General features: G+C 47.1%; 1 protein-coding gene across 4 annotated transcripts in view; it reads left to right on the top strand.

Annotated features, from left to right (window-relative positions):
- NPFFR1 (neuropeptide FF receptor 1) overlaps positions 1-12,934 on the top strand; it is a 458,339-nt gene that overhangs the window by 161,731 nt on the left and 283,674 nt on the right. For 3 of the 4 annotated variants that reach the window (XM_056530486.1, XM_056530488.1, XM_056530485.1), the window contains exon 2: positions 7,232-7,537. In XM_056530486.1, the coding sequence (XP_056386461.1) occupies positions 7,232-7,537 (306 nt within the window). Of the gene's footprint in view, positions 1-5,945; positions 5,994-7,231; positions 7,538-12,934 lie in introns of those variants that run through there. The other variant, XM_056530487.1, reaches the window with a different exon arrangement.

Raw genomic sequence — 12,934 nt, 5'->3', positions numbered from 1 at the left:
GACTTTTGTCTAGGATGTTGTCCTCAGGTTCCCAGGATCTCTCTTCAGGACCACAACCCTCCCAGTCCACTAAAAAAAAATTTTTCCCTCTGACCTTTTTGGCAGCTAAAATTTCTTTGACCGAGAAGATGTCCGAGGAGCCAGAAACAGGAGTGGGAGGAACAGATTTGGGAGAAAAACGGTTGAGGATGAGTGGTTTGAGAAGAGAGACGTGAAAGGCATTAGGGATACGAAGAGAGGGAGGAAGAAGAAGTTTATAAGAGACAGGATTAATTTGACACAAAATTTTGAAAGGACCAAGATAGCGTGGTCCCAACTTGTAGCTAGGGACACGGAAGCGGACATATTTAGCGGAGAGCCATACCTTGTCTCCAGGGGAAAAAACGGGGGGAGCTCTTCTTTTCTTATCCGCGAACTTCTTCATGCGTGATGAAGCCTGTAAGAGAGAATTTTGGGTCTCTCTCCATATGATGGAAAGGTCACGAGAAATTTCATCCACAGCGGGCAGACCAGAGGGCAAGGGAGTAGGGAGGGGGGGAAGAGGGTGACGGCCGTACACCACGAAAAATGGGGATTTGGAGGAAGACTCAGAGACCCTGAAGTTATACGAGAATTCGGCCCATGGGAGGAGATCTGCCCAGTCATCCTGGCGGGAGGAAACAAAATGTCGCAAATAATCACCCAAGATCTGGTTAATCCTTTCTACTTGTCCATTGGACTGGGGATGATATGCAGAAGAAAAATTTAATTTAATCTTGAGTTGTTTACAGAGAGCCCTCCAGAATTTAGACACGAATTGGACGCCTCTATCCGAGACAATCTGCGTAGGCAACCCGTGAAGACGAAAAATGTGTACAAAAAATTGTTTAGCCAACTGAGGCGCAGAAGGAAGACCAGGAAGAGGGATGAAATGTGCCATTTTGGAGAATCGATCAACGACCACCCAAATGACAGTGTTGCCACGGGAAGGGGGTAAATCAGTAATAAAATCCATACCAATCAGAGACCAAGGCTGTTCGGGGACAGGCAGAGGATGAAGAAAACCAGCGGGCTTCTGGCGAGGAGTCTTATCCCGGGCACAGATAGTGCAGGCTCGCACAAAGTCCACAACATCCGTCTCCAGAGTCGGCCACCAATAGAAGCGGGAGATGAGTTGCACAGATTTCTTGATACCCGCATGACCTGCGAGATGGGAGGAGTGACCCCATTTGAGGATTCCGAGGCGTTGGCGAGGAGAAACAAAGGTCTTTCCTGGAGGAGTCTGCCTGATGGAGGCAGGAGAAGTGGAGATCAGGCAGTCAGGTGGAATGATGTGTTGCGGAGAGAGTTCAACTTCTGAGGCATCCGAGGAACGAGAGAGCATCGGCCCTAATGTTCTTATCGGCAGGACGAAAGTGAATCTCAAAATTAAATCGGGCAAAGAACAGAGACCACCGGGCCTGGCGAGGATTCAGCCGTTGGGCAGACTGGAGGTAGGAGAGGTTCTTGTGGTCGGTGTAGATAATAACAGGAGAACTTGATCCCTCCAGCAGATGCCTCCATTCCTCAAGTGCTAATTTAATGGCTAGAAGCTCTCGATCCCCGATGGAGTAGTTCCTCTCCGCTGGAGAGAAGGTCCTAGAGAAAAAACCACAAGTGACAGCATGCCCGGAAGAATTTTTTTGTAGAAGAACAGCTCCAGCTCCCACTGAGGAGGCATCAACCTCCAATAGGAAGGGTTTGGAAGGGTCAGGTCTGGAGAGGACGGGAGCCGAAGAAAAGGCAGACTTGAGTCGTTTAAAGGCGTCTTCTGCTTGAGGAGGCCAGGACTTGGGATCAGCATTTTTTTTGGTTAAAGCCACGATAGGAGCCACAATGGTAGAAAATGTGGAATAAATTGCCTGTAATAATTGGCGAACCCCAAAAAGCGTTGGATAGCACGGAGTCCGGAGGGGCGTGGCCAATCTAAGACGGCAGAGAGTTTGTCTGGATCCATCTGTAGTCCCTGGCCAGAGACCAAATATCCTAGAAAAGGAAGAGATTGGCATTCAAACAGACATTTCTCAATTTTGGCATAGAGTTGGTTGTCACGAAGTCTCTGAAGAACCATACGGACATGCTGGCGGTGTTCTTCTAGATTGGCAGAAAAAATTAGGATATCGTCCAGATATACAACAACACAGGAGTATAACAGATCACGAAAAATTTCATTGACAAAGTCTTGGAAGACGGCAGGGGCGTTGCACAGTCCAAAGGGCATGACCAGATACTCAAAGTGTCCATCTCTGGTGTTAAATGCCGTTTTCCACTCGTCCCCCTCTCTGATGCGGATGAGGTTATAGGCGCCTCTTAAGTCCAATTTAGTGAAGATGTGGGCACCTTGGAGGCGATCAAAGAGTTCAGAGATGAGGGGTAAGGGGTAGCGGTTCTTAACCGTGATTTTATTAAGACCGCGGTAGTCAATGCAAGGACGTAGGGAGCCATCTTTTTTGGACACAAAGAAAAATCCGGCTCCGGCAGGAGAGGAGGATTTACGGATAAAGCCCTTTTTTAGATTCTCCTGGACGTATTCGGACATGGCAAGAGTCTCTGGGGCAGAGAGAGGATAAATTCTGCCCCGGGGTGGAGTAGTGCCCGGGAGGAGGTCGATAGGGCAATCATAAGGCCTGTGAGGAGGTAGAGTCTCAGCTTGTTTTTTGCAGAAAACATCCGCGAAGTCCATATAGGCCTTAGGGAGACCGGTTACTGGAGGAACCACAGAGTTACGGCAAGGGTTACTGGGAACCGGTTTTAGACAGTTCTTGGAACAAGAGGACCCCCAACTCTTGATCTCCCCAGTGGACCAATCCAGGGTAGGGGAATGAAGTTGAAGCCAGGGAAGTCCAAGGAGAATTTCCGAGGTGCAATTGGGGAGGACCAAAAGTTCAATCCTCTCATGATGAGATCCGATGCTCATAAGAAGGGGCTCCGTGCGGAAACGTATGGTACAGTCCAATCTTTCATTATTTACACAATTGATGTAGAGGGGTCTGGCGAGACTGGTCACCGGGATGTTGAACCTGTTGACGAGAGAGGCCAAAATAAAATTTCCTGCAGATCCTGAGTCCAAGAAGGCCACTGTAGAGAAGGAGAAGGCAGAGGCAGACATCCGCACAGGCACAGTAAGACGTGGAGAAGCAGAGTAGACATCAAGGACTGTCTCACCTTTGTGCGGAGTCAGCGTACGTCTTTCCAGGCGGGGAGGACGGATAGGACAATCTCTTAGGAAGTGTTCGGTACTAGCACAGTACAGGCAGAGGTTCTCCATACGGCGTCGTGTCCTCTCTTGAGGTGTCAGGCGAGACCGGTCGACCTGCATAGCCTCCACGGCGGGAGGCACAGGAACAGATTGCAGGGGACCAGAGGAGAGAGGAGCCGAGGAGGAGAAACGCCTCGTGCGAACAGAGTCCATATCTTGGCGGAGTTCCTGACGCCTTTCGGAAAAACGCATGTCAATGCGAGTGGCTAGGTGAATAAGTTCATGTAGATTAGCAGGAATTTCTCGTGCGGCCAGAACATCTTTAATGTTGCTGGATAGGCCTTTTTTGAAGGTCGCGCAGAGGGCCTCATTATTCCAGGACAATTCTGAAGCAAGAGTACGGAATTGTACGGCATACTCGCCAACGGAAGAATTACCCTGGACCAGGTTCAACAGGGCAGTCTCAGCAGAAGAGGCTCGGGCAGGTTCCTCAAAGACACTTCGGATTTCCGAGAAGAAGGAGTGTACAGAGGCAGTGACGGGGTCATTGCGGTCCCAGAGCGGTGTGGCCCATGACAGGGCTTTTCCGGACAGAAGGCTGACTACGAAAGCCACCTTAGACCTTTCAGTGGGAAACAGGTCCGACATCATCTCCAGATGCAGGGAACATTGGGAAAGAAAGCCACGGCAAAACTTAGAGTCCCCATCAAATTTATCCGGCAAGGATAAGCGTATCCCAGGAGCGGCCACTCGCTGCGGAGGAGGTGCAGGAGCTGGCGGAGGAGATGACTGCTGAAGCTGTGGTAGTAACTGTTGTAGCATAACGGTCAGTTGAGACAGCTGTTGGCCTTGTTGCGCTATCTGTTGTGACTGCTGGGCGACCACCGTGGTGAGGTCAGCGACAACTGGCAGAGGAACTTCAGCGGGATCCATGGCCGGATCTACTGTCACGATGCCGGCTGGCAGGTAGTGGATCCTCTGTGCCAGAGAGGGATTGGCGTGGACCGTGCTAGTGGACCGGTTCTAAGCCACTACTGGTTTTCACCAGAGCCCGCCGCAAAGCGGGATGGTCTTGCTGCGGCGGTAGTGACCAGGTCGTATCCACTAGCAACGGCTCACCTCTCTGGCTGCTGAAGATAGGCGCGGTACAAGGGAGTAGGCAAAAGCAAGGTCGGACGTAGCAGAAGGTCGGGGCAGGCAGCAAGGATCGTAGTCAGGGGCAACGGCAGAAGGTCTGGAAACACAGGCAAGGAACACACAAGGAACGCTTTCACTGGCACTAAGGCAACAAGATCCGGCAAGGGAGTGCAGGGGAAGTGAGGTGATATAGGGAAGTGCACAGGTGAACACACTAATTGGGACCACTGCGCCAATCAGCGGCGCAGTGGCCCTTTAAATCGCAGAGACCCGGCGCGCGCGCGCCCTAGGGAGCGGGGCCGCGCGCGCCGGGACAGAACAGACGGAGAGCGAGTCAGGTAGGGGAGCCGGGGTGCGCATCGCGAGCGGGCGCTACCCGCATCGCGAATCGCATCCCGGCTGGCAGCGGAATCGCAGCGCCCCGGGTCAGAGGACGTGACCGGAGCGCTGCCGCGGGGAGAGTGAAGCGAGCGCTCCGGGGAGGAGCGGGGACCCGGAGCGCTCGGCGTAACAGTGTGGCTATAATTTTTTTTTAGTATACAAAATCAAACCAATATAAGTAGGGTATTTCTATTGGGACCATATGGACCTGCAGAATAAAGATAAGGTGTCATTTTTACTGAAAAATGCACTGTGTCGAAACGGAAGCTAGCCCCCAAAAGTTACAAAATGGCATTTTTTCTTAAATTTTGTCGCACAATGAATTTTTTTTCTGTTTCACCGTGGATATATTGGTAAAATGACTAATGTCTCTGCAAAGTAGAATTGGTGGCGCACAAAATAAGCCCTAATATGGAATTTTAGGTGCAGAATAGAAAATAAATGAAAAGGCAAAAACGGAAAAACCCTGAGTCTTTAAGGGGTTAACATTTTTATTCATCCACATTGGTTTCCTTTTATTTCTGACCATTTTATTCCCATAAGGTATGTACATCTTACGGTGCGAATTTAAGATATTTTGAAAAGTCTCCTAGTCTTCCAAATGCGAGTTTTTACTGTGAATATCGGCACTTCGCGTTTTTTGCAAATATTTAGAATATAGCGATATATATTCATTAGGACGAATATTCATTTTTTTTCTTCACAGTACACATCACAACAATGATGTGTACTGTGTAAAAAAAACATGTGATCATCCCTACCTGCTTCCAGCTTGTAGTCCAAAGAAGGCTCCAATATTATTTACTGTGTGAGTCTTTGTAGAGCGCAAGTATTTCGTATATGCGAATATGCAAATATTCGCAAATATCGGCACTTCCTGAGGACACTGATCCCTCCCTTCTTTTAGGTGAAAGATATAATCGCACATTTGCACTATGCGTATTTCATTATGAATATTTGCATGGAAAAAAAGGGAATAAATCAAATATACGATTTTCGCGAACATAGGACGAATAATCGCCCATATATTCGTGAAATATCGCAAATTTGAATATGGCCCCTGCCGCTCATCACTAGTCATCAACTCCCAGTAGCAAAAGAAATAATGAAGGACTAAGTGTGATACATTCTGGAGCTAGACTTGGTTCACACATATGTGTCTGACAGATGCCATGAGTCTGGACATTATCAGTTGACTTTTTAACTGCTATCCAGGATTCAAACTTCCAGCAACGTTTGAAAAGCTGTTTATCAACAGGTATTTACACACACTGGGGGAGATTTATCAAAACCTGTCCTCTGGACAGGTTTTGATAAATCTCCCCCACTGATCTTGTTTGGAGGTCTAAGTCATTCCATCCAGAGTTTCATCACATAAGTTTTTGAGAAGTATATATATATATATATATATATATATATATATATATGACAAACAATGCCAATACATTCCATTTTTGTTGGACCACTGTCTATGGGACAGTAAAGGTACAGTGACCGTAATTGTTTATCATATAGATTGTTGACATTTTCTGTTTCTGGTTATCATCCAGATAACAGTCGCTGATGAATCAACATTTTACTGTGGGACTGTTTCCTTTTTAATTGTTTTTTGTTACATACAAAGGTAATCCCTAAGGAACCGTCATTTTAATTTTAAAAGAAATGTGTTGGACAGGATTTTGATGTATATTTTGGTTCTGTATTATATCAGAACACTAACTATTAATTGAATACACACACAGACACACATATATATATATATATATATATATATATATATATATATACCGTATACACTCGTGTATAAGCCGAGTTTTTCAGCACATTTTTTACGCTGAAATAGCCCCCCTCAGCTTATACTCGAGTGAGGGTCCCACTTACCTGTTCTCTGGTGCAGTGCGGGTGTTCTTCAGTCTCTTCCGCTCACCAGCGGGAGCCTGCACCCTCCGTGGGTGGTCCGATAACCGCTCTTCTTTTCTCCGACACGCTGGCAGCCTCTTTGTTGTCCGTGCTGTACTGGGCAAGAACCTGCCTGCCTCTGTGTGCTGGTACCTGGGGCGTACCGCATCCTTGTCAGATAAATTTCAGATGCAGACTTTTTTTTCTCTCGCTCTTCTCCAGGGCTGTGACCAATGATGTAGCCTTTACAATCTTACATGTGCTTGGTCACATCCCCTTGCTCCGCCCAAGCATTGCTGAATCCAAGTACCGGTATATCTCTGGTCTTGGATATACAGTCTGGTCATATTGTGGTCCGTCAAAGAAGACGTATGTCTAACATTTGAGGCTAGCTGTTGATCTATTAATACTCTTATTGAGTCCCTATAGCATTCTTACCTTATTACTAGTTGTTTTAACAAGTATCAGTAAAGGTTATTTGGTATCTTACTTTTGTGACGATCCCTCGGTCACACTGACTATATTTATATATTTATTTATGAATAAACAATTCAGAAGTGACAAATGCATTGACTAAAGTATTTTTTTTCCCCTTAGATCCATATGTTCCACCTTTCAACATCAGTTCCTTTGGACTGGGAAATAAGACACATGTTTCCAGGGAAAATCTAACGTTCTCCTTCTACTACCAGCACTCCACAGCAATAGCAGCAATGTTTATTTTGGCCTACACGTTTATCTTTCTTATGTGCATGATTGGCAATATGTTGGTGTGCTTCATTGTACTAAAGAATCGGCAGATGCGTACTGTGACCAACATGTTCATTCTGAACCTAGCTATCAGCGACTTACTGGTGGGGATCTTCTGCATGCCAACTACATTGGTGGACAACCTCATCACTGGTGAGTCACTTCAGTGGCACTGTGCCAAACCAGTCCTAGGCTTTAAATTATTAATATGTACTTAAACAGTCATGTTATACATTATAATGTTTCTGGCTATATAAAGTATGTGACTATCCTTGATTATTGCACATTCATTACAGCAAAAACTGTAGGGTTACTCATTTCTGGAATATATTAAATATTCCTCTGCCTTGCGACCATTGAAAACCGTGCATTTAAAGAAGCTCACCTCTCTGTTATTAGTGCAAAAACGCAGAATGCAATGATCAAATGTATAGTCTTATTTATCTTCGTAAGCCATAACTGCTTGGGTCCGCAGCTCTGTACCATGTACAGAGCTGACACATTCCCTTAACGCCTCATGACACTAGGGGACTTTTAAGCAACCTCACATGTTATGAGGGGTTGACTGCTAATGCTGCCCATCAGTGATCAGGCCAATAAAATCGGTAAAATGCTGGTGCTAGTCTTTCAGGGAGGATGATCCAGACCTCCACAGTGCGTCTGCAGGGTCCAGATTATCTAACATGAGAGCTGAAGGTCCCACCCCTGTCTCCATGCTGTCTCGATGGTGCTTTGCTTAGAATCAAAATTCTGACAACACTGATCAATGTTATGCTATGGCATGGCATTAAACAATGTTTGCAATCTAAAGAATAATAGTGAAAAAAGTAAATAAATAACATTTAAAATCACCGTCTTTCCTCATTCTTCAAATAAAATAATGTAAGCAAAAATAAACATATTTGGTATTGCTACGTGCAAGAATGTCCAAATTATTAAAACATAATGCTAATTAAACCGCACAATAAATGGTGTGAATGTAAAAAAAAAGTCCAGAATTGCTGATTTTTGGTGACTTTATATACCAGTAAATAAAAATATAAAAAACAATCAAAAAGTCAGATCTAAACAAAAATGGTAATGATAAAAAAATTATAGATTACAGCGCAAAAGCCCTCAAACAGCCCCATATAAAAAATAAAAGTGTTAAGATGACCACAAAGTGGAAAATTACATCTCAATCACTCGATGAGAAGACACACTGCATTTCTTAGAAATAAAAATTAAATCCCAAAAGTTGCAAAATTGTGTTTTTTTTTTTTTTTGTTTGTTTGTTTGTTTTCCAATTTTTCACAACAAATAAATTGTTTTGGCTTTGTGATAGATTTTGTGAATTGTGATAAAATGAGTGATGTCTTTACAAAGTAAAACTGGTCCTACATTAAGCAAGCCCTCATTTGACTGTGTAGATGGAAAATTGAAAGACGTATGGCTATTAAAAGGCAAGAAGCAAAACTTTAAAATACAACAATGAAAAACCGCTGTGTCCTTAACCTCTTCAGGATGCCAGGCGTATGCATACGCCCTGCATCCCGAATCCTTAAGGATGTGGGGAGTATGGACCGGAACCCATGGGAGTTCCGGTCCCCGCCGCTAGCCTGGGGACCGGACCGGGATGCCTGCTGTCACGATTCGGCTGGCAGGAGGTGGATCCTCTGTGCCAGAGAGGGATTGGCGTGGACCGTGCTAGTGGACCGGTTCTAAGCTGCTACTGGTTTTCACCAGAGCCCGCCGCAAAGCGGGATGGTCTTGCAGCGGCGGTAGCAACCAGGTCGTATCCACTAGCAACGGCTCAACCTCTCTGACTGCTGAAGATAGGCGCGGTACAAGGGAGTAGACAAGAGCAAGGTCGGACGTAGCAGAAGGTCGGGGCAGGCAGCAAGGATCGTAGTCAGGGGCAACGGCAGGAGGTCTGGAAAACAGGCTAGGAACACACTGGGAAACGCTTTCACTGGCACGATGGCAACAAGATCCGGCAAGGAAGGGAAGGGGAAGTGAGGTTAAATAGGGAAGTGCACAGGTGAATGAACTAATTAAGCCAACTGCGCCAATCAGCGGCGCAGTGGCCCTTTAAATCGTAGAGACCCGGCGCGCGCGCGCCCTAAGGAGCGGGACCGCGCGCGCCGGGACAGGACCGACGGAGAGCGAGTCAGGTACGGGAGCCGGGGTGCGCATCGCGAGCGGGCATCACCCGCATCGCGAATCGCATCCCGGCTGGGAGAGGTATCTCAGCGCACCCGGTCAGCAGGTCTGACCGGGGCGCTGCGATTGCGAGGATGTTGCGAGCGCTCCGGGGAGGAGCGGGGACCCGGAGCGCTCGGCGTAACAGTACCCCCCCCCTTGGGTCTCCCCCTCTTCTTGGAGCCTGAGAACCTGAGGACCGAACTTTTGTCTAGGATGTTGTCCTCAGGTTCCCAGGATCTCTCTTCAGGACCACAGCCCTCCCAATCTACCAAAAAAATTTTTTTTCCTCTGACCGTCTTGGAGGCCAGTATCTCCTTTACGGAGAAGATGTCAGAGGAACCGGAAACAGGAGTGGGAGAAACAAGTTTGGGAGAGAAACGGTTGATGATGAGTGGTTTAAGGAGAGAGACATGGAAGGCATTGGGAATACGAAGAGAAGGAGGAAGAAGGAGTTTGTAAGAGACAGGATTAATCTGGCACAAGACTTTGAAAGGACCAAGATAGCGTGGTCCCAGTTTGTAACTGGGGACACGAAAGCGGACATATTTAGCGGAGAGCCATACCTTGTCTCCGGGAGCAAAGATGGGGGGAGCTCTTCTTTTCTTATCGGCAAACTTTTTCATGCGAGATGAAGCCTGTAAAAGAGAATTTTGGGTCTCTTTCCATATGGTGGAAAGATCACGAGTCACTTCATCTACAGCGGGCAAACCAGAGGACAAGGGAATAGGGAGGGGGGGAAGAGGGTGACGGCCGTACACCATGAAAAATGGGGATTTAGCAGAAGATTCAGAGACTCTAAAGTTGTACGAGAATTCGGCCCAAGGTAGAAGATCTGCCCAGTCATCCTGGCGGGAGGAAACAAAATGCCGTAAATAGTCACCCAGGACCTGGTTAATTCTTTCTACTTGCCCATTGGATTGAGGATGATAAGCAGAAGAGAAGTTTAATTTAATCTTGAGTTGTTTACAGAGAGCCCTCCAGAATTTTGACACGAATTGGACACCTCTATCCGAGACAATCTGCGTGGGCAAACCGTGAAGACGAAAAATGTGTACAAAAAATTGTTTTGCCAACTGAGGCGCTGAAGGAAGACCAGGAAGAGGAATAAAATGTGCCATCTTGGAAAATCGATCAACGACCACCCAAACAACAGTGTTGCCACGGGATGGGGGTAGGTCTGTAATAAAGTCCATACCAATCAGAGACCAAGGCTGTTCGGGGACAGGCAGAGGGTGAAGGAGACCAGCAGGCTTCTGGCGAGGAGTCTTATCCCGGGCACAGACAGTACAGGCCCGCACAAAATCAACAACATCTGTTTCCAGAGTCGGCCACCAATAGAAACGAGAGATGAGTTGCAAGGACTTTTTGATGCCCGCATGGCCTGCGAGGTGGGAGGAGTGACCCCATTTGAGAATCCCGAGACGCTGGCGTGGAGAAACGAAGGTCTTCCCTGGAGGAGTTTGCCTGATGGAGGCTGGAGAAGAGGAGATCAGACAGTCAGGAGGAATGATGTGTTGCGGAGAGACCTCTACTTCCGAGGCATCCGAGGAACGAGAGAGAGCATCGGCCCTAATGTTCTTGTCGGCAGGGCGAAAATGAATTTCAAAGTTAAAACGGGCAAAGAACAACGACCACCTGGCCTGGCGAGGATTCAGCCGTTGGGCAGACTGGAGATAGGAGAGATTCTTGTGATCGGTGAAAATGATAACTGGAAATTTTGATCCCTCCAGCAGATGCCTCCATTCCTCAAGTGCCAATTTAATGGCCAGTAGTTCTCGATCCCCGATGGAGTAGTTCCTCTCCGCCGGAGAGAAGGTCCTAGAAAAAAAACCACAAGTAACAGCATGCCCGGAAGAATTTTTTTGTAGAAGGACCGCTCCAGCTCCCACTGAGGAGGCATCAACCTCCAATAGGAAGGGTTTAGATGGGTCAGGTCTGGAGAGCACGGGAGCAGAAGAAAAGGCAGACTTGAGCCGTTTAAATGCGTCTTCCGCTTGGGGAGACCAGGACTTAGGATTGGCATTCTTCTTGGTTAAAGCCACGATAGGAGCCACAATAGTGGAAAAATGTGGAATGAATTGTCTGTAATAATTGGCGAACCCCAAAAAACGTTGGATAGCACGGAGTCCGGAGGGGCGTGGCCAATCTAAGACGGCAGAGAGTTTATCTGGGTCCATTTGTAGTCCCTGGCCAGAGACCAAGTATCCTAGGAAAGGAAGAGATTGACATTCAAACAGACATTTCTCCATTTTGGCATTAAGTTGATTGTCTCGAAGTCTCTGAAGAACCATGCGGACATGCTGGCGATGTTCTTCTAAGTTGGCAGAAAAAATCAGAATATCGTCCAGATACACAACAACACAGGAATATAAGAGATCACGAAAAATTTCATTAACAAAGTCTTGGAAGACGGCAGGGGCGTTGCACAGGCCAAAGGGCATGACCAGATACTCAAAGTGTCCATCTCTGGTGTTAAATGCAGTTTTCCATTCGTCCCCCTCCCTGATGCGGATGAGATTATATGCACCTCTTAAGTCCAGTTTGGTAAAGATGTGGGCACCTTGAAGGCGATCAAAGAGTTCAGAGATAAGAGGTAGGGGATAGCGGTTCTTTACCGTGATTTTATTAAGTCCGCGGTAATCAATGCAAGGACGTAGGGAGCCATCTTTTTTGGACACAAAGAAAAATCCAGCTCCGGAAGGAGAGGAGGATTTGCGGATAAACCCCTTTTTTAAATTTTCCTGGATGTATTCAGACATAGCAAGAGTCTCTGGGGCGGACAGAGGATAAATTCTGCCCCGGGGTGGAGTAGTGCCCGGGAGGAGGTCAATAGGACAGTCAAAAGGCCTGTGAGGGGGTAAAGTCTCAGCTTGCTTTTTGCAAAATACGTCAGCATAGTCCATATAAGCCTTAGGGAGACCGGTTACAGGGGGAACCACAGGGTCACGGCAGGGAGTACTGGGAACCGGTTTAAGACAGTCCTTGAAACAAGAAGTACCCCAGCTCTTGATCTCTCCTGTGGACCAATCAAGGGTTGGGGAATGGCGTTGAAGCCACGGTAGTCCAAGGAGAATTTCGGAAGTGCAATTGGAGAGGACCAAAAACTCAATTTTTTCGTGATGAGGTCCGATGCACATTAGGAGGGGTTCCGTGCAGTAACGCACGGCACAGTCCAATCTTTCATTGTTAACACAATTGATGTAGAGGGGTCTGGCGAGACTGGTCACTGGGATGTTGAACCTGTTGATGAGAGAGGCCAAAATAAAATTTCCTGCAGATCTGGAATCCAAGAAGGCCTTAGTGGAGAAGGAGAAGGTAGAGGCAGATATCCGCACAGGCACAGTAAGGCGTGGAGAAGCAGAGTTG

Source organism: Hyla sarda, chromosome 7, assembly GCF_029499605.1.
Source record: "Hyla sarda isolate aHylSar1 chromosome 7, aHylSar1.hap1, whole genome shotgun sequence".
NCBI classification, from domain to species: domain Eukaryota; kingdom Metazoa; phylum Chordata; class Amphibia; order Anura; family Hylidae; genus Hyla; species Hyla sarda.
Note: the sequence above shows the minus strand (reverse complement) of the source record. Positions and strands in the feature narration are given on the sequence as shown.